This window comes from Danio rerio, chromosome 1 (genome assembly GCF_052040795.2).
Source record: "Danio rerio strain M-AB ecotype USA chromosome 1, GRCz13ab, whole genome shotgun sequence".
NCBI lineage: Eukaryota > Metazoa > Chordata > Actinopteri > Cypriniformes > Danionidae > Danio > Danio rerio.
The window spans coordinates 27,150,343-27,170,868 of NC_141021.1; the positions used below are offsets into that span (position 1 = coordinate 27,150,343).

The 20,526-nt window shown below is 34.7% G+C and overlaps 1 protein-coding gene across 1 annotated transcript in view; it reads left to right on the plus strand.

The window, feature by feature from the left end:
- The first annotated feature begins 1,559 nt into the window (after positions 1-1,559).
- Positions 1,560-20,526, plus strand: part of gucy1b1 (guanylate cyclase 1 soluble subunit beta 1) — a 39,831-nt gene continuing 20,864 nt past the window's right edge. The window contains 9 exon segments of the mRNA NM_001251945.3: positions 1,560-1,737; positions 2,158-2,231; positions 3,229-3,329; positions 3,476-3,594; positions 4,464-4,661; positions 11,171-11,401; positions 12,524-12,640; positions 13,267-13,400; positions 14,358-14,555. Coding sequence (NP_001238874.1) covers positions 1,735-1,737; positions 2,158-2,231; positions 3,229-3,329; positions 3,476-3,594; positions 4,464-4,661; positions 11,171-11,401; positions 12,524-12,640; positions 13,267-13,400; positions 14,358-14,555 — 1,175 coding nt within the window. The 5' untranslated portion in view covers positions 1,560-1,734.

The following is a 20,526-nucleotide window of genomic DNA, read 5'->3' on the forward strand; positions in this document are numbered from 1 at the left end:
CGCCTACCTAGGGAGGTGTTCCAGTCATGTCCCACCGGGAGGAGGCCTCGGGGAAGACCCAGGACACGCTGGAGGGACTATGTATCTCGGCTAGTCTGGGAACGCCTTGGGATCACACCGGAGAAGCTGGAGGAAGTGCCTGTAGAGAGGGAAGTCTGGGGTCCTCTCCTAAGACTGCTGCCCCTGCCCCTGCTCCCCCTGCCCCGGAAAAGCGGCAGAAAATGAATGAATGAAAAACATGCAATACAAAATATTATTATCAGTACAGATCATAATATACCTGGACTGCTTAAAATTTCTACTGATTATAAATTACATAGAAAGGTCATTTAATTTTAGCTAATGTATTTCGACTGCTTTTGGCTTACTTTTATATTATTTTGACACTTAAAATCTCAGGAGGGTTTCAGGTGAATATTTAATGCCAAAGAAAGAGGGCTGGAAATCCCTGGATTACACGAAGAATTAAAAAGGATGCATATTTTAAATAGTAGCCTACTGTCCAGACATCGACAACTAATAATTAGTGAGGATATAGATATACAGATATATGCCAGAAGCATGTTGTAACTTATTGTTTTATATAAGAAAATACAAATAAGGAGTTAATTATGAATCATACCGTCATTCTACGAATAATCATGTAATAAAACAAAATTGTTAAATGATTATGATTGGCTAAATTAAATTGTAATTGAATCTAAATAAGTACACAATGTTTAAATAATTTGATTGTGTATTATTATTCAATCAGCCAAGGCTCGAACCAGCGACCTTCTTGCTGTAATGCGACAGTACTACTGCGCTACTGTCGCCCTATTATTGTTATTATTATGATTATTATTTGTATTATTATTATTAATATTATTATTATTATGATTATTATTGTTATTATATTTTTAGATCTCAAAAGTGGAAACCGTTTAAATCATTTGAAATTATTACTATTATTATTATTATTAGTAGTATTAGTATTTTTATTATTGTTATTATATTTTTAAATCTCAGAAGTGGAAACCGTTTAAATCCGTTAAACTAGAATGTATATGTAATATATATATATATATATATATATATATATATATTATATATATATATATATATATATATATATATATATATATATATATATATATATATATATATATATATATATTATGGTTATTATTAAAATGTTTTTTTCCTTCTTTTCTAAGATAACCATATTAATTATTTAGATTCATTACAATCTTGCAAACTGTCTAAGTAACTCCAATGATAATATCTTCTGACAGAATTCAACTTGCTGCTTGGTCCATGAATATTAAAAGGGTCATGCTGGAGTTGCTTGGTAACCTTAGCGGAGTGTACAAGACGTAACCTAATTAATATTCATAACTTTCAACCATATTAAGAGTCTCAATCTGCAGTTGATTGGCGCCCATCTACTAACGTTTCACTCACAGCCAATCAGAATGGTCCTCCACACAAACGTCATGTTGCGTAATCAATATTCATGAGCCGATCCTTCAACGTAGTATAATTCTGAATCCGGGATCTAGCGTAATGCAAATGCGAGAACCAGCTGTGTGTACTTTTTGCATCCTCGCGCTCCCGTTGGCTACATCCTTTGTCAATAACATAGCGCTCGTTTCAGGAATGGTCGTTTCATCCGTAACAGCTGTACAGTTTGTCAGTGCTGGTGTTTAGTGATTTAATACATCAGAAACCGGGGATTGGCGAATTAATCGAAACATGGTATGTAACGTTAGCAATAATATGAATGCAGTTTTACATGCGCTACATTTTATTCTCTAGTCGCCATTTACGTAAATATTTGCTTTATAGCTTGCGGTAGACTGTGTAAAACGAGGGAATTAAGTCATTACTCGAAACTACAATTCTGTTTCATAGGGGAATATTGATCGTGTGATTAAATCATTGTGTGATTAAATGTTGAATTCCAGGGCCGAAAAGCTCATGTTTTCGTTTACGCAAAAAAAAGCACAAGTGTATGTCTGTATCTAGAAGGAACGCTGAATATGTAAACAACGAAAAGGCAAATATGCATTCATCTCTAATTCTGTCAAATCTGTCGTGTATACGTAACGTTATGGATACATAAATATGTTTTAGGTTTGAATTTTTCAACTGTACATTTTTGTCTTTTTTTGACAGTATGGTTTTGTGAACCACGCGTTGGAACTTCTGGTGTTGAGAAATTATGGTCCAGATGTGTGGGAGGACATTAAGTGAGTTCAAAAATATTTATGTTTTATCTAAGATTTTTTTTTTTCAATTTTGTTTATAATTTTATGTTTTTGTTTTAATAGAACTGCATATACAGTTATTTGATTTTAACTTTAACTTAGAAGTGTGTGTGTGTGTGTGTGTGTGTGTGTGTGTGTGTGTGTGTGTGTGTGTGTGTGTGTGTGTGTGTGTGACCATCATTGTGTATAGTACTTTCAAAAATGTCATTTGAAATCTTTGGAAATTAAATATAATTTCAGCAATTGCTATTTTATTCTCAGAATTTTTATCTAAATGCATTAAAAAGTGGAAAATTTGTTGCATTTGCAAAAACAATATATGATCAAATATGTGAGTTTATGATATCAATAACCCAGTTTTTACTACCATATGCTCTTTTTCATTAGTTTACAGCATGAGAAATCACGTACACAATGTCGTGGGGTGAGGTCATAATATGCGTACAACTTTTTCCTATTGCACAGAGAGTTCAGCTTTATTTAACTTCCTCCTTCTCTTTGACATGACTTTTAAGAGCAGTCTTTTCAAGTCACAGCTGTTCTTAAGGTAAACATATGTTTTAGAGCCTGTTTATTCTCAAGTCATGAGCTTGAGTCTCACTCTGTGTTCTGGCAATGTTAAAGTAGTTGGACTCAGTCACTGCAGCGTTTTTTTAGCCGCGTTCAGTATTATCTCAAGGTTAGCAACGTATCTCAGTGCACTGTACCAGACGTGATTAATGATGTTTCTATTTCTATTTTTAGGTTTTGTTTTTACAAGCGTTTTCCCTTCATGATTCTAATGCAACTTTTTGGCTGAACTGCCATTTGGTCATCATTTTGAGTCCTATAAGCTACATTTTAAGTGTAAAAAATGTTTTTAATTTGATAATTAAAAAATAATTACTTTTTCAAAATCTGTTTTGTTTAATTAATTAATTACTTTATTAATTAATTCATTCATTCATTCATTCATTCATTCATTTTTTTTTTATTTCAGGAGAGAGGCTCAGGTTGATGTAGAGGGACAGTTTCTGGTCAGAATTATCTATGAAGATGCCAAAACATATGACCTTGTGGCTGCTGCAAGCAAAGTTCTAAGTAAGAATGTTTATCTTAGATTTTTTAGTTTTTAAAGATGGATAAATAACTTTTTTTCTTTTTAGCTCACACGTTATATGTTATAACTTTAAAATATAGTGAAATTATATAGTGTAATTGAAAAAATGTGGTTTCTTTTCTTATAGAAATGGATGCCGGTGGTATCTTGCAAATGTTTGGGAAAATGTTTTTTGAGTTCTGTCAGGAATCTGGGTACGACACCATCCTGCGAGTGTTGGGCTCCAATGTCCGTGAATTCTTACAAGTAAGAGGCTTCTGTTTTTATCAGCCAAAAATCATCAGTAGCAATGTTGAGAAAGTGGCACAAGCAATACTGACTGTTCCCTATTTCAAACATTCCATGTAACATAGTTTTAGTAAAAGTGATTTTATCATTAAATATATAATATAATATAATATAATATAATATAATATAATATAATATAATATAATATAATATAATATAATATAATCTTCTTTTTTTAAGTGGACAAAAAGGTCCATGTCCAAAAATAAATATTATATATTATTATTTTATTTTACACTGATTTTAGTATTTTCATCAAAAGCAGATCTAATTATAACAAACACCAAACATTTTTCAGATTTATAACTGTTTAAATGCTGGTTTGTTTACAAAAAAAAAAATTCAGGTGTTTTTTTATGGGGAAAAAAGTTTCCATACACGTTCCCTTTCAAATTCCCAGTATTCCAGTACAGTATTATACACACATAACATTTTGAGTACACACAGAATACCCACAGTCTAACATCCATTTTATTGTACTCACACAATTACAGACGCATATTATATCCAGTCAACTTTGTAATAGACTATAATGAGCAGTATATTTTCAACCGTTTTTAAATATTGAATATTTATATAAATATTAATAAATTTAATTTAATTAAGTACTGCCTTTTGCCATATGTATTAAATTTAATGGAACTTTCTGCCCGTTTGAGTTGATACATGGTGGTGTTTGTTATTATGCAACCCTGTCTTAGCATAAAAGCTTTTTACTTTGCTAACTATGTGACTGCCTGGATGTGGATTTTTTATTTTTTTGTCGGGCTAAGCAAAAATCTTCTCTTTGCATTACCACATTCAGATCATCTTGTTCTCTCTTTCAGAATCTGGATGCATTACATGACCATCTGGGCACTATCTATCCTGGCATGCGTGCTCCCTCCTTCCGCTGCACGGATGCAGAGAAGGGGAACAACCTTATTCTCCACTATTACTCTGAGAGAGAGGGTCTTCAGGACATCGTCATAGGGATCATCAAGACGGTTGCACAGCAGATTCACGGAACTGAGATTGAGATGAAGGTTGGCTTGAGCATTGATCATGATCACATACAAATTTTCCTGGTAGATTAATATGGTCATATTAGTTAATACACAAAAAAATCATATTAAATATAACAAAAGCTACGTTTCCATCCACCTATTTTTATGCTCATTTTGGAAATACACATAAAAAATGGGTTGATGGAAATGCCAAGATGCGCATAAACATATGCACAAAAACACAAAAAAACATATGCGCATATCTGAGCAGAATAAACTTTTTATTTGATAAGAAAAGATGCGCATAAACTATAATGGAAACACTTTTCCCAAGCAAATTCCAGTATGCGCATTAAAAAATGTTATGTGATTTTGTTATTAGAGATCATGTGATCAATAAAATGTGTGTGGATGGACAAACCAGCAGGCAGAGCACATTGTAAAACATCTGAAATGTCGTTTTGGTCATTCTAAAATGTCTTAACCGTTTCAGTATTAGTTCAGACTGCATGATTTTAGCCCCGATTTTGACTAAACGACAGATTTTGAGAAATCGCCGACAAATGCCCGAAATCACGGGCAAATCGGTACTTGTGCACGCGAGTAACAATCACACAGTGTGAACTATCAAAGACGTGATCTGAAAGAATCGCAGATGAGTCATCATTGCCTGTGAGATATTTGGCATGTTAAATGTTTGTAGCTGTTGGCGATTCAAATCTTGTGAGCAATACCACAACCGAGTCAAAAAAGAAAGTTAAGGAGAAATGGCTAATTCTCTTTAAGCCCAGGTGAGCAGATATGTACATTTTCTACCCCACTAAAGGCTTCTTTCCCGTTATGTTGTTAATAACAAAAGATATACTACGTGTTTTTGGTTGTGAGACATAGTTTGGACGATGTTGTCGGCGATTCTTCCTATTTTAAAGTCATGCATCCTACAAATCCATCCTGTAGTGTAAACAAAGCAGCGACAAAACGCTAGCCCAGAGAGTCGTGCAGTATGAAAACATCTGTGACATGACTACTTTCAAAATCATGCAGTCTGAACTCGGCATTAGTGTTATTATATCATTAATGATCTCCAGAACTGTCAAGCGTGCCTGTGCTCCACGTCTGACGCCTTCTAACGCCACCATGCGTTCATAGTGTGCCAGCATTGTCTTGTGAGGCGTCATTTAGTCATTTATTAAACAAAGAAAATATTCACGAAGGTTTTCCTATCGCAGCAAATTTTGTTTTCACTGTTGATATTTGGCGCCAGTTCATTAGGAAGTGATGATTTTGTTCTCTTTGACTACTTGGATGGAAACACTGGTTTATTCGCATGTTTTATGTGCGATATTCTAGTTATGCGCATAAATTTTATTTGCATCTTTGGATGCAAACTTACTGTAGCAGACACGGACACATACACACACACACACACACACACACACACACACAAACACACACACACACACGCATGCATACACACACACCCGCACACACAAACAAACAAATGTGCGCATGTACGCGTACACACACACACACAGCACACACATGCACACGCATGCATGTATGTTGTCTAAATGTTTTAATAATAATTTACATCATATATATCATCCATTCTGTAGATCATTTGATTACATATTAAAATACTAAGGATTTAATTAAATTAAAGTCTAAGGATCACTCATAACAGTGCAGCCCTCAAATACAAATCAATTGCAATTATACATTTTTTGTAATAAAATGTAATATTGTCACTTATTCTTTTATTCATTTTAGTAAATACAGGAAGGAAAAGTGTGTAAATACACAGAGGAAAAGTGTGTTAGTTCTGTTTTACATACAGTATAAATGGCACTGGAACATTACTGTAACCATAATTTGACATTTTCACCAAAAACTTTAAAGTAGAATCTTTACATTTAATATACATATACATATATATATTTATGTACATAAATCATTATTATGAATGTAATGTGATGCAGACACCAAGATGCAATGCCTTTCCTACAAAATTAGTGGCTACTTTTCATCTTGGGGGCACTAAATGAACAAAATGTGCTTTAAAAAAATTAGTCATTTTCAGTAGAATTACTTTGAAGCATTTCAAACATTCTTTACATTTCACTACTTCAAAACAGTACATTTTTGAGTAAGTCAATTAGTTTAATTATTTTTTATTTAGTTCAATAAAATGCTTTAAAGACATTTAATATTTATTTATTTTTTTACATTTAATATTTTGTAAATTAAAACCTTTGTATTATTTGAGCTGTAAAACTGTTTAAATGGTAATTTAGCATGATAGCATTTTTAAAAAAGTAACCTTATGCCACAAATAGTTTACTCAACATACTGTATGCAACAGCTTACAGTTGTTTTTTTTGCATATTTTCCAAATAATGTTTAATAGAGCAAGGAATTTTTCACAGTATTTCTATTATATTTTTTTTCTTATTTTTCTTATTCTTATTTTTTTATATTTTTTTCAATATTTTTAGCCCACTTAAGCATTTTTTTTCTTTTTCGAATGGCTACAGACGTGGGGTATTTGCACACAGACTTTTAATTTCAGTCAGCCAGCCAGGGCTTCCGGTGAATTGTCATCCATATAAAATCACACAGCTAATGACGGCGCAGCGTTTAAATGGTTTTCGTCTTTTTTTACGCTTTAACAACCAAATGAATGCTTAAGTCTATTTAACTGATTATATCTGAATTACATTACATCAATGCTGTAAAAGGACCCTTATGGAATTGAAAATAGTCACATAAAACATTGGTGGAAAAACACTAGCTGTGCATAGAGCCCATTGCCTTATTAATCTAATTAACCTAGTTAAGCCTATATATTGAACTTTAAGCTGAATACTAGTAAATACAGTCATAGCACTAATATAGGCAAGCCATGGCCTGATGGTGAGAGAGTTGGACTTGTGATCCAAAGGTCATACAGTAGGTTTGAGTATTGGTACCAGCAGGGATTGTTGGTGGGAATATCCACCTCAATACCACAGCTGAGGTGATTCCCTTGAGCAACTATGGACACCCAACTGCTCCCCGGGTGTGTCTTCAAGGGTGTAATTTTGGATAAAAGCATCTGCAAAATGCATAAATATAAATGTTTAAAATTGTGTTGAACAATCTTCCTTCTCTTAAACAGAAATTGGAGAAAAAAAATGGAGGGCTAATAATTCTGACTTCAACTGTATCAATGCTTAAATTATAGAGACAGATTAGACTCAATAATAATTCACGCAAAAGACACGATGTACACATGCGTAGCCAAATTCACGTGCATAAAATCAAATTTAAGTGCGTAAAATATTTATTTATATTCACAAAAAAATTTCACGTGCACAAAATCAAAATACATTTTTATAAAATACGTTTCACAAATGCAAAACACGATTTGCAAATGTATAAGAGTGTACAAAAAGTTTTGAATGTTTAAAACTTGCGAGTTCATCCTGAATGAGAATGTGCTAATCCTCTTTCACGTACGACTCCCCCTGGATACGTGTGTGTGTATTTTTGAGACTCTCCTGGCAGAGGCAGGGCAAGTCGTACCTTTCAGCAAATCAGATGAGAGCTGTAGTCAATGACACCAACTCTGCGCTTCATTTGCGCAGACTGTTTCTCTCCAGCATGGCAAACGGAGAAAGCAGCAGTCGCACTTGTTTTCATTTGTTTAATTATTTGACCATAGCCTCACTCTTTTTATCCATCCATCTTCTTATTGTTAAGACATATAAAATTGTAAGGTTGTTGAACATTTGAAGTTTTAAAGCAGCTGTTTTCTTTAAAAAGACTTGATAGTGTAATTAGAAACTGTATTGGAAATGACCTTATTTTAATATAGTCAGTCGTGAACTGATGTGGGCCGGTTGAAGGCTTGAAACTCCAGGGCTGAAAAGGAGTCCCACTCTGGCCCTGATTATATCCAATGAATGTAAACAAGCTGTGCAAATGAAGCGCAGAGTTCTAAACTCGCAAGTTTTAAACATTCAAAACTTTTTGTACACTCTTTTACATTTGCAAATAGTGTTTTGCATTTGTGAAACGTATTTTATGAAAATGTATTTTTGTTTTGTGCACGTGAAATTTTTTTGAGAATATAAATAAATATTTTTATGAATTTGGTTTTATGCACGTGAATTTGGCTAAGCATGTGTACATCGTGTCTTTTGCATGAATTTCTTTTGAGACTAATCTGATTCCAAATTAAATGCAGAATGTAATTTTAAAACAGACATTATAGTGCAAGTGTTAAATTCTACAATGGTCAAAACACAATTTGATGTAAACCAGAGGTAGGTTTAGTCTCATTCTTACTGAGCAGGACGCATCGATAAACAACATTATGATGAACTCCCTGCGGTTTATCCTTTGTCACCGCTTTCAGTCTCTGCCTTATTTTCCAAATAAATCCCACTCACCCAATAAGAGCTAATCATCCCCTAGACAGCAGACTGCTCTTTCCATTCCTCTCTCTCTCTCTCTTTCTCTCTCTCTCCATCTGGGCTTAGTGTGAAATGAGGGAGTCCAATCGACAGACCCTCGAAACGCAACACCTGACTTGTTGAAAAAATGTTAGCTATCGTCGTCATGGAGATGGCAGGGCAAAGAGACAGAGACTTGACGTCAGTAAAATGGGCTCAACTTCAAGCTGAGAGAAAAAAACAACAGCTTCTCTGCATGCGGCTTCATGATATTATATCTACAGTAAAAAAGGGAGGTTTCATGGAAAACAGAGAGACCGATGCAATGCTCTGCTCTGTGTAAAAAAAAAAAAAAAAAAAAACTATTTTCATATTTTATTATGCTAAACATTGATGATTAAACACTCAGAGCCACTTAAAGCTGTAATTTCTCTTTGCTTAGTCTACATGCTACGCAAGGACTGAAAAAATGAGATTGCTGACTTTGGACACTTAACACATAACACATAACAAAAGAATCACAAGAGACCATTAGACCACTCGACACTGTCTTTTGTCTTCTTTATAGTGATTTTGGAAAGTATAAATCTGTTTACAACCAAAATAATTTTTACTCCTTGAAATCAAGGTTACATTGAACGCATTACCATGGAAATGACTGGGGCCACATTTTGAGGATTGAAATCTAACATTTAATCTAATCTTTAATCTTACATTGTATAATACTTCTGTTAAAGCCTTTGTGATATTTGATCCACATTGTTGTTTAAATTTTAATTTAGTCATAAAATTTATAGCATTTATATTGTGGGATCTCTGCATACACAGACAACAAAGAAGGTTAGAAATTGTGTTTTTTTTTTCACACTTTAGACCCTATCATACACCCACTGCAATAAGGCGCAAGACATGTTTGCCGCAATTTGTTGCTTTTTTTTAGACCAGTGCTGCCCTAATTTTCACATTTTGCACCACATTGTTTAAATAGCAAATCAATTCATGCCACTTCGTGGACTTATGGGCATGCTGGTCTAAAATAGAGGTGTGTTAAAGTTAATTGTTGGCGCGTTGCTATTTTGAGGAACTGAAATAGATTGCGCCATTGACCATCGAAAATCTAACCATCTAAAGTCCAGCACAGAGCGCGTTAGTTATGCGCCTATGTGGGTTCAAACGCTTACACTTTGCTTAATACACACAAGATGTACAGCAATACACAAATATCTTTACATATGAAAAAATTTAAGGATGGAAATGTTACAATTTTTTTTCTACTTAAATATAAAAACCACAACCTCATGCCTTCTTCATCTCAGGGGGCTTTTTTCAGTTTATTCATGACAATTTACATTTGTATAATGTTATTATTGGTTGCAGTAATATTTATTATATGCATATTTATATTTGTTTCAATAAAAACAAGTTTAGATTTGTCCACTTGTTGGGTTTTGGAGACATACAGTATGCGTCACTATGGATACAGTGTGTGTCACCTAGGAATAGGATGTTTGTTTGAATATAACTCAGTTTTTCAACCACACTTCGTTATTATTGTTAATTTTTTTGTTTGCTAGAAATTAGAACTGAATTTAGAACTAGTTTTGAAACAAATCTTTGCGCTTAACTAACAAAATGAAATATGTATGCACACAACACCGTTTCCTTATCCATGAACGTAAAGGAGTAAAGAGTAAAAGTAAAGGGGTTGGGGAGTTAGGACCATTCTAAGGGCCCATACATTTAGGGGGGCTCCAGAGACATTATCAAGGGCTCGCGCCAACCACCCAGCGATCCGCGATCGCTGCCACTCACCCAACCAACAACCTCCTCACCCATCCCTACCACCAACAGGAATGTTTTTGTATTACTTGTGTTAGCAAATGTACTTACAGGCTCATGTAGATCATCTCAAATAAGTAAAAACGTATTTTCTTGTTTATGATTTATTTTATTTCAGTATAGGTTTAGTTTTATCATCCCATCACTTTCTTTCAGCATTACTTCCAGCATTTTCTTTCTGTTTTCTTCACACCGTGGGGTTCCTTGTTTAATAACAGGAAATGCAAATCCCCAAATGAGATTCTAAATCTGTTATTTGTGGGGGTGTACCAGGTCATTCAGCCGAAGAGCGAAGAATGTGATCACATTAAGTTCCTGATTGAGGAGAAGGACTCGGAGGAGGAGGCGTTTTATGAAGACTTGGATGGTTTTGAGGAGAATGGGACTCAAGAGACACGAATCAGTCCATACACCTTCTGCAAGGCTTTTCCCTTTCACCTGATGTTCGACAAGGACCTCATGCTAACACAGTGTGGCAACGCCATCTTCAGAGTCTTGCCACAGGTTTGTCTATTCAAAAATAAATTTTGCCCAGCTATTAAGTGACTTTTGCTGCTATGTGCTGTGGACAGACAAAAAAAAAAACTGCCTAGAACTACTTTAGGTGGTCCTGAAAATATCACACCTTAGAATGTTCATCAGCCAATGAGAATCAAGCATTCAACAACCATGTAGAGTATTCACCTTATTCTTAACTCTTTTTAGTGATTGTTTTAGGACTTCCATTTCATTTGCCTATAGAGGAAATGAATGTAATCAAATACAATAAAAAAACTAAATACAAAAAAAAATCTTAATAATGTTAGGGCTGCACAGAATATTGTGCATATTCCGCATTAATATTGCAAGTGTGTGCATCAAAAACCATCACATCGCAAAATATGCAATCTTGAGCCTGAATTGTATTGACCAGGAGGCACTACTAATTTTAACCATAAGGGTGTTGAAAGTTTAGCATTTGTATGTGTTTTTATGGCTTGTGACTGAGCATTTCAAGAGTTTAAAACATTAGGACACAAACAATCTTGATGTTTGAAATAACAAAGTTGAATTGTATTAATTGCATTAATAATTAATTATTTATGCGATTTATGCAAAAATACATATTTTACTTAATAAGAATTTTTGTCTTGTTTCTAGTCCAAATATCTATATTTCAAAGCAAAAATAAGATTATTTAAACCATATTTTTATTTGATCTAAGAATTTTTAGATATTCAGACTAGAAATGAGACAAAGCAAAGTATGAAAAGCATTTATTTGCAATTTGATTATTCAATTTCTGTACCTGATTGCCTAGAAAACCCTCAATTTGTGCAATTCAAACCATCTTGCGAAACTGTATCTATAACAAAAAAAATCAATGGCAATTTCAGTTTTTTTTCCAATATGGTGCAGCCCCAAATAATAAAATAAGAAAATACCTGTATTTGCAACATCAAGCAGCATGAGAGCGGAAGTCTCAGGACAATTAGGTTTCAATGGCTGCGCCCACTCCTACTTGAAAAAATAAGGTCAATAAGGCCACTTAAAATAAAGTGGGACTATGGTTTCTGCTATAAATATAAAATCAGAGATATATGTAACATGTGATGGATGTAAATGTCAAATTGTGTCCTCTTCCAGCTGCAGCCTGGCGTCTGTAACCTGTCCTCAGTGTTCTCTCTGGTTCGGCCGCACATAGACTTCAGTTTCCATGGCATCCTGTCTCACATCAACACTGTCTTTGTGCTGCGGAGTAAGGTCTGTCTGCCCAAACCACATTACGTACCGTCTGATATCAAACCGCAAACTCTAATGTGTGGTTCATATACTGCTTTTTTGCCACTCTGAAAAATGTACTCCATTATTCCCCAGAAGCTTTCAATAGGGTTTGGGTCAGTTGGTAATTAATCATGTGTAAATATGAAGCCTTCTTTAATGATATGTCTCATAAATCTTGTTTTTGTTTAATATGGAATATGGTTATATACAATATGGTTGTTTAAGGGAATAATTTCCCCCTAAATAAAAGTTTTTGAATCATTTGCTCACTCTCAACCTTTTATATTCTAAATCTGTTAGAGTTTCTTTTACCCATTGAACACAAAAATAAGATATTTTGAATCAATTAGGCTTAAAAGAATAGAACAAACAACATAATAACCCAGAAACATATTATTCACTCCAATGAAGAACACATCATAGACTATCATAGAGATAGCAAAATCATTGCTACATCAATAATGAAAACAATCAATAATCTGGAATGTGCAAATCACACATTTACATAAGATGCAGCAATACAGGTGGACTGCAATGCTTGTAAAATATATGAAAAAATTGTGATTAAACCGCATGACACAAGGTGTGGTTTTGCTTTCATGTAGGAGGGCCTGCTAAATGTAGAGACGGCGGAGAATGAAGATGAACTCACAGGAACAGAGATCAGCTGCCTTAGACTAAAGGGCCAAATGATCTCACTTCCTGAGACGGAGAACATCCTATTCCTGTGCTCGCCAAGGTAGATAAAAAAATAAGGGCAAAAAAAAAATAAATGTTACCACATACCCGAGGTTTAAATTTGAATTTATATTCTTTCTTTCTTTCTTTCTTTCTTTCTTTCTTTCTTTCTTTCTTTCTTTCTTTCTTTCTTTCTTTCTTTCTTTCTTTCTTTCTTTCTTTCTTTCTTTCTTTCTTTCCTTCTTTCTTTCCTTCTTTCTTTCTTTCTTTCTTACTTCCTTTCTTTCTTTCTTTCTTTCTTTCTTTCTTTCTTTCTCACTGTAAAAATATGACTAAATCAACTTGACTATATATTAAGGACAACAACATAGATTCAAATTTTAAGAGACATTTTCAGTTTTCGAAGTGCATGTGGACATGTCATTCATTTATACAAAATGTTTTTGTTATTTATCCAATATGTTCATTTTTGTCCATTGCTTCTTAGATCAAAAAATGGTTAGCAATGTTTTTATTGTTATAAAGGAGGAGTTATAAGCAGCAGTCGGGCCACTATCTAAAATGTTCACATTCCAGCCTTTCTATATGCAGCTTAAAAGCCAAATCCCAGGGGAGTTTTTTTTTTTCCATTTCAAGCACTATGTTTGCTAATACCTTATCTCATGCTAGTGTCTGTCTGAGATGAGATGAGTCCACTTACAGTAAAATGAACAGGTCACTTGGTTCAGACACTCTTTCACTGGCAAACATGACTGCTAGAATAATCTGTGTCCTTCCTGCTGGTTTAGATTGAATCGTTTATTGATTTTTTTTTTTTTTTTTTTTAAGAAACAGCAATAATCCCCATGGCGTGCTCACAGAACTTGGACAACTTATTAAAATACATGTGCTGGAAATATTTTCTTACAGAAATGTTTTATTAATTTAGATTCTTTTGCAGATAAACTTTTTTCTAATTGACATTTTGACTTCTTAATTGATGGGCCTGATCCAGTGTCCTGTGATTTACATATATCAGTGTTATGAATCTGGATGACCTGACGAGGAGAGGGCTTTACCTGAGTGACATCCCTCTTCATGATGCCACCCGTGACCTTGTGTTACTTGGGGAGCAGTTTCGTGAGGAGTACAAGTTGACCCAGGAGCTGGAGATCTTGACAGACCGTCTGCAGCATACACTCCGAGCACTGGAAGATGAGAAGAAGAAGACAGACAGGTCAGTCCAGCAACATTTGTCATTCAGTCATCTCTGAATTCTTCTGAATATCTATTTGGATGCCAGTTTTAATTGCGAAACAACACAATCACTACCATAAAACTGTTGTCTTTGTAAAGGAAAAATGCTGAACACATTCAGGCATTTTTCCTTTCTTTCTGTTTACTGAACTAGTCTGCAGTCAATACACAGCAATTACTATGGTATAAATACAGCACTACAACATACAAAAGGGAGAGATCAACTGAAAAAGTCACTCACCAGTTTTATAATGATTTGATCAGCTGTAGTTTAAAATTATGATGGGTTTTTCCTAATCTAAGGGATTTTAATGTGGTCTCTGCCGACATTTTGTGGATGGACAACAGCAACCGTCTTTGCTCTGCTTAATGACAGGCTAATAGCCACTGAAGCGCTCTATCTCTCAGAAATTATAAATATTTTTAAAATAGGCACTATCCTTATACATAAACTACATATTTGCAATCAAAACAACAACATTTTTGACTAAAAAGCCTCAAAATTACATTATGTTGTCCAACAGCAGCAATATTTGTCAAACTGTAGAGTGACCTCTGCTTGTTGCTGTATGTGGGTGGAATAATACAAAAGGGTGAAGGGTGAAGAGGCTGGACCAGTGCTGTTATCTACAGAATATTGCACGCCTATCAGCCAATCAGATTCAAGAACCAGACAGAACTGTTGTATAAATATATATATATATATGAGTTCAGATGCAAAAACCTCTCAGTGCCATCAGTACTTTTCTCTTACATTGAGCATTTTTACAGTATGTCCATGTACAGTTATTTTATGTTAAAAGTGATGGAAACTTTGCTATAAAACTGGGATGGGAACTTTGCTATAAAAGTGACATTTTTGAATTAGGACAAAGGAGCCTGAGAAAACGCTAATATTAGAAGAAAATTTCAGATGGTATTTAGAGGTTTTTGCAACTTCTAATTCTTTTTTCTTCTAATATAAGCATTTTTCTCAGGCATCACTTATTTTCTCATGGTTCGTTCAAAGACCTGGTCTCTCTAAACTTCCACTCTTTGAGAGCTCTACTCTGCCCTGATTTGTGTTATACAGATTTGTTACAAACCTACATAGGCTTGTCCAGGGAGTTATCAGAAGTGTTTTTTTGCTAGTTCAGCCCAGTGCAGGTATCATTTTCACATCCTGAGCTACGTTGTTTAAATAGCAATTGCATTTGCGCCCATTTCTGTCTGTAAAGGAGGTGTGTTATTGCGAATTGTTGTTTTGAGGCAGCTGAATTAGACCATGCCATTGACCAGCTACATGCATTGCGTATTACACACAAAGGGATGTGCAGCTGCACATACATATTTATTCAAATATGAAAAATGTAAGGATTATAATATAAAATATTATTATTGTTTACATAACCATAAAAGCCGCTACCTCCTTCCACACCTACTTCACTTTAGAGAGCTTTGGTGGAATCCAGCTCATAGATGATCTGCACCATGCACTTAGATTTTTATTATGCAGCTCAATATGTGAAAAATCATAATGGGGTACTTTAGATGTTTTGTTTGAAGTTTGTTGTATTACAAATATTTAAAATCAGGTAGCTGGTTCTGTGAGGGCTGTTAAATTTAGGTGAAAATCATCAAAAATGTAGTAACTGGCAACTTAAAAAAATGCTGGGAGTGAAAGAGTTAAAAGATCTCTGTTTTATCTGCCAGCCAGAGTGGCAGCTCACTTTGAAAGTAACTACTGTCATTTTGAAGGAAGACATTCATTGATATTTTTGAGGAATAGATGAAGAAAAAAAGATGGTAAGACACGTGTCTGATCCTAATCATCACTGTCATTCTGCTACTTCAGTGGCATCCAACGGGGCCACTTTTCATGCTTACATTCTTATGCCAGAAGCTGCTTAGAGTTAGTTTTTCAGGGTGTCTCATTTCTTATTTTGCATTTAATTTATATTCATTTGATACACTTATTACTTCTTAAAAGGATTGTTCACCAAAAATTATCATTTACTCGCTATTTGCTTTTTTAGAGTTATTTTTTTTCTGCTGAACATATATATATATATAATTTTTTGAAAACTAAATGAATACATGATGTGGCTTCTAATGACACAATGAGCTTATATCAAACAAAAAACAATGGGCTGTTATTTAAAACATTATTTTCTTTGATCCACAGCCTGCAAACAGTCCTGAACCCATTCACAACAGTCTAGAACATAATAGTCAAATAATCATTTATGTCAGATGTTGGAAATTTATTGAAAGTCAATATTTTCCAATGAGATTAAATACATGAATGGAATCTTGTGTTTTTATGTTGCATGCAGCATCCAGGATTGGCACAAACATCATTATGATGAATAAATCAACATAATCATCCTCTTTCTATCTCTCTCTCGCTCTCTTTCTCTCTCTCTATCTCTCTCCATTTTAATCAAACAAGTCAGCTTGTGCCTGCATGTGTGGAAGGAATGTTGTTGTGGATTAAAGATAATAGTGGCATTACTAATGTTGCACAAATATCATTTCACTTAATAAAACTTTAACATATAATCAGGAAATAATTTAGTTGTGCTTGAATATGTTTTTTCTCATCCGATAAGTGATTGAATAAGAGAGTGTAAGAATTTTACTCAAATGTTAAATAGCAATTGACTGGTATTAATCACAGAGGAAATTGTAAATTATCTAAATTTGAGATGTAAACATCTTCATGTTATAAAAAAATGTATTGTGTCGTTTCCCATATCTTTAAAAACAATTTGTACATTTGTTAAGATATAATTTTTTGTATTCACTAAAAGAAGACCTTGGATAGGCTTTATAGGAGTTTACAATGTTCAATCATTTCCAGGGAAATAAAATAAACAGCTCATCTCCTCCTCTGCATGTCATCATTACCTTTGTACAGTAATCTGTAAATTGCATTACATTTCAATCAGACCATCTCTTCCTGTCTAAATGGGTGATTACACGAGGCAAGCTGTAAATAAGCTGTAGTTCTACAGTATGCGAGACCATGTGCAAGGACCCAGATCCAGACCAATACACTGAGTAATGCAGCTAAGGTCACTCATGACTAAGACCCTATTCCAGATGGCACACTTTTCCCCTACAGTCCTGCTTTGAGTCTATAATTTGGTGATGTAATGCTGCATATTTTGTTGCAACTTGCAAGGGTACCCATTTTGAAATCTGATTTATTGAAATATATGCATTATATATTACATGTCATATATTACATATATGACATATTAGTTTTGTGTGTGGATTTAACATACATAAAATATATGTCATTAATGCAACATACAGTTAAAAATGAAATTATTCATGAGGAATTTCTGGCTTGACTGTATATTTCAAGATATTTGCCATTTACATATATTTTTTGAATTACAAATATGTTCAAATATGTTATATGTTATTATATGTTCATATGTGGCCATGAATGAACATTTATACAAGTATAGCCAATATAATTGAACATATATAATTGAATGCCCATTTTCGCAATATTTTGAATTATATGACATATATTTTATATATGTGAAATCCAAATATAAACTTGTATGTCTTATATAGTTTGCCTATATTGTCATAAATCAGAATTGTATATGCGTATAATGATTTAAAAGAAAAATGATTGAAATCCGTTTCACTTTGATTCCCCTGCGAACAGCTTTTTAGAGATGGCTGTCTTTCTTTTTGTGCTTGGAAAATGAGGCTGTATTTGCACTCTCCATGGGGAGCCAGTCTGCCTCGGTCTGTAAGCTCTGTGTTTGTTTATTAAATCTGGTGGAGAACCTTGAACATCACCAGAGACCCTCTCTCTCATCCACACAGACAATAAATTCCAGCTAAAGCTGCTGCACAAATGCTTGTGTACAAGTTTAGAGTCTAGTCAGAATTTCAAACATGACTTGTTCTAGCTACTTTTTAGGTTATTGTAAAATATATTTTGGAAACAGATGAAGGGTCTGTTCTTTGTATATGGATTCCTCAGTTGCTGGATTTGGTTATTGATGACTTGACATGATCCAGGATCACTTCATTCTTCAAAACTTATCCGAGAGTTGTTGTCACAGCAACAGTTCTGGTAGCTCAAACCTGCTCGGTAACAGGCTCATTTCATATAAACAGGATTAGATTGGGTCTTTTCAAGCAAAGATAATACTAGAAGTATGTACCGAATGCTGGTATTTTCTTACAGTTGTAGTTATATACACTTGGGAAAATAGTAAATATATATATTTTTAACTATATACAGTACAGACCAAAAGTTTGGACACACTTTCTCATTCAAAGAGTTTTCTTTATTTTCATGACTATAAAAATTATAGATTCTCAGTGAAGGCATTAAAACTATGAATAAACACATGTTGAATTATATACATAACAAAAAAGTGTGAAGCAACTGAAAATATGTCATATTCTAGGTTTTTCAATACAGCCACTTTTTGCTCATGGTGAGCTTCAAGAGGTAGAAAACTCTTTGAATGAGAAAGTGTGTCCAAACTTATACAATCTGCACTCGAAATAAAAGTACAAAGGCTGTCACCTGCTGGTGGTTCAGAGAAAATTTATTGATATTAAATTTTTAAATACAACTGCGTACAATCGCTTAAGTACAATTTGTGTATGATAATACTACACTACTAACACTCGCAAAACACGGGAGGTACGCTGCAGGCGTAATCCTCACAACCTTCGTTCAATACATGTATCTGCTATTTCACAACTCTCTCTCTCCGTGGGCCTCTGGAACTGTCAATCAGCTGTTAACAAGGCAGATTTTATTACCTCCATAGCTACATATTCTGACTATAATCTCATGGCTCTAACTGAGACCTGGTTGAGGCCGGAGGACACTGCTACACATGCTACTCTTTCTGCTAATTTCTCTTTTTCCCACACTCCTCGTCACACAGGGAGAGGGGGTGGGACTGGACTACTAATTTCCAAAGAATGGAAATTTACTCTGATACCGTCCCTGCCAACAATCAGCTCCTTTGAATTCCATGCAGTCACCATTACCCACCCCTTCTACATAAGTGTGGTTGTCATCTACCGCCCACCAGGTAAATTAGGTCACTTCTTAGATGAACTGGATGTTCTTCTCTCATCTTTTTCTAATATTGACACTCCCTTGTTGGTGCTAGGTGACTTCAACATTTACGTTGACAAACCGCAAGCTGCAGACTTTCAGACTCTGCTTGCCTCTTTTGACCTAAAAAGAGCACCTACCTCTGCTACCCACAAATCAGGTAATCAGCTAGACCTTATTTACACACGACACTGCTTCGCTGATCAAACAATAGTAACTCCACTACAAATATCGGATCATTTCCTTCTGTCTCCCAACATCCACATTACTCCTGAGTCGCCACACACTCCAACACTGGTTACCTTTCGCAGAAACCTACGATCTCTCTCACCCAATAGACTATCCACCATTGTTTCAGACTCTTCCTCCATCTTGCAAACTCTCTGCACTTGATTCGAACAGTGCCACTGATACACTCTGCTCCACACTAGCATCATGTCTAGACCAATTATGTCCTCTTGCATCCAGGCCAGCCCGTGCCAGTCCTCCTGCACCCTGGCTCTCGGATGCTCTCCATGAGCATCGCTCAAAACTTCGAGCTGCAGAAAGAATTTGGCGGAAAACTAAAAATCCTGCACAGCTCTTAACATACCAAACTCTTCTGTCCTCTTTCTCAGCTGAGGTTACTTCGGGAAAGCAGACATATTACCGTCTGAAAATCAACAATGCCACTAATCCTCGCCTACTTTTTAAAACATTTTCCTTCCTCCTCTATCCTCCTCCACCACCCGCATCCTCCACACTTACTACTGATGACTTTGCTACATTCTTTTGCACCAAAACTGCAAAAATCAGTGCTCAATTTGCTGCACCTACAACAAACACGCAAGGTACACCACCAACACCACACACACTCACC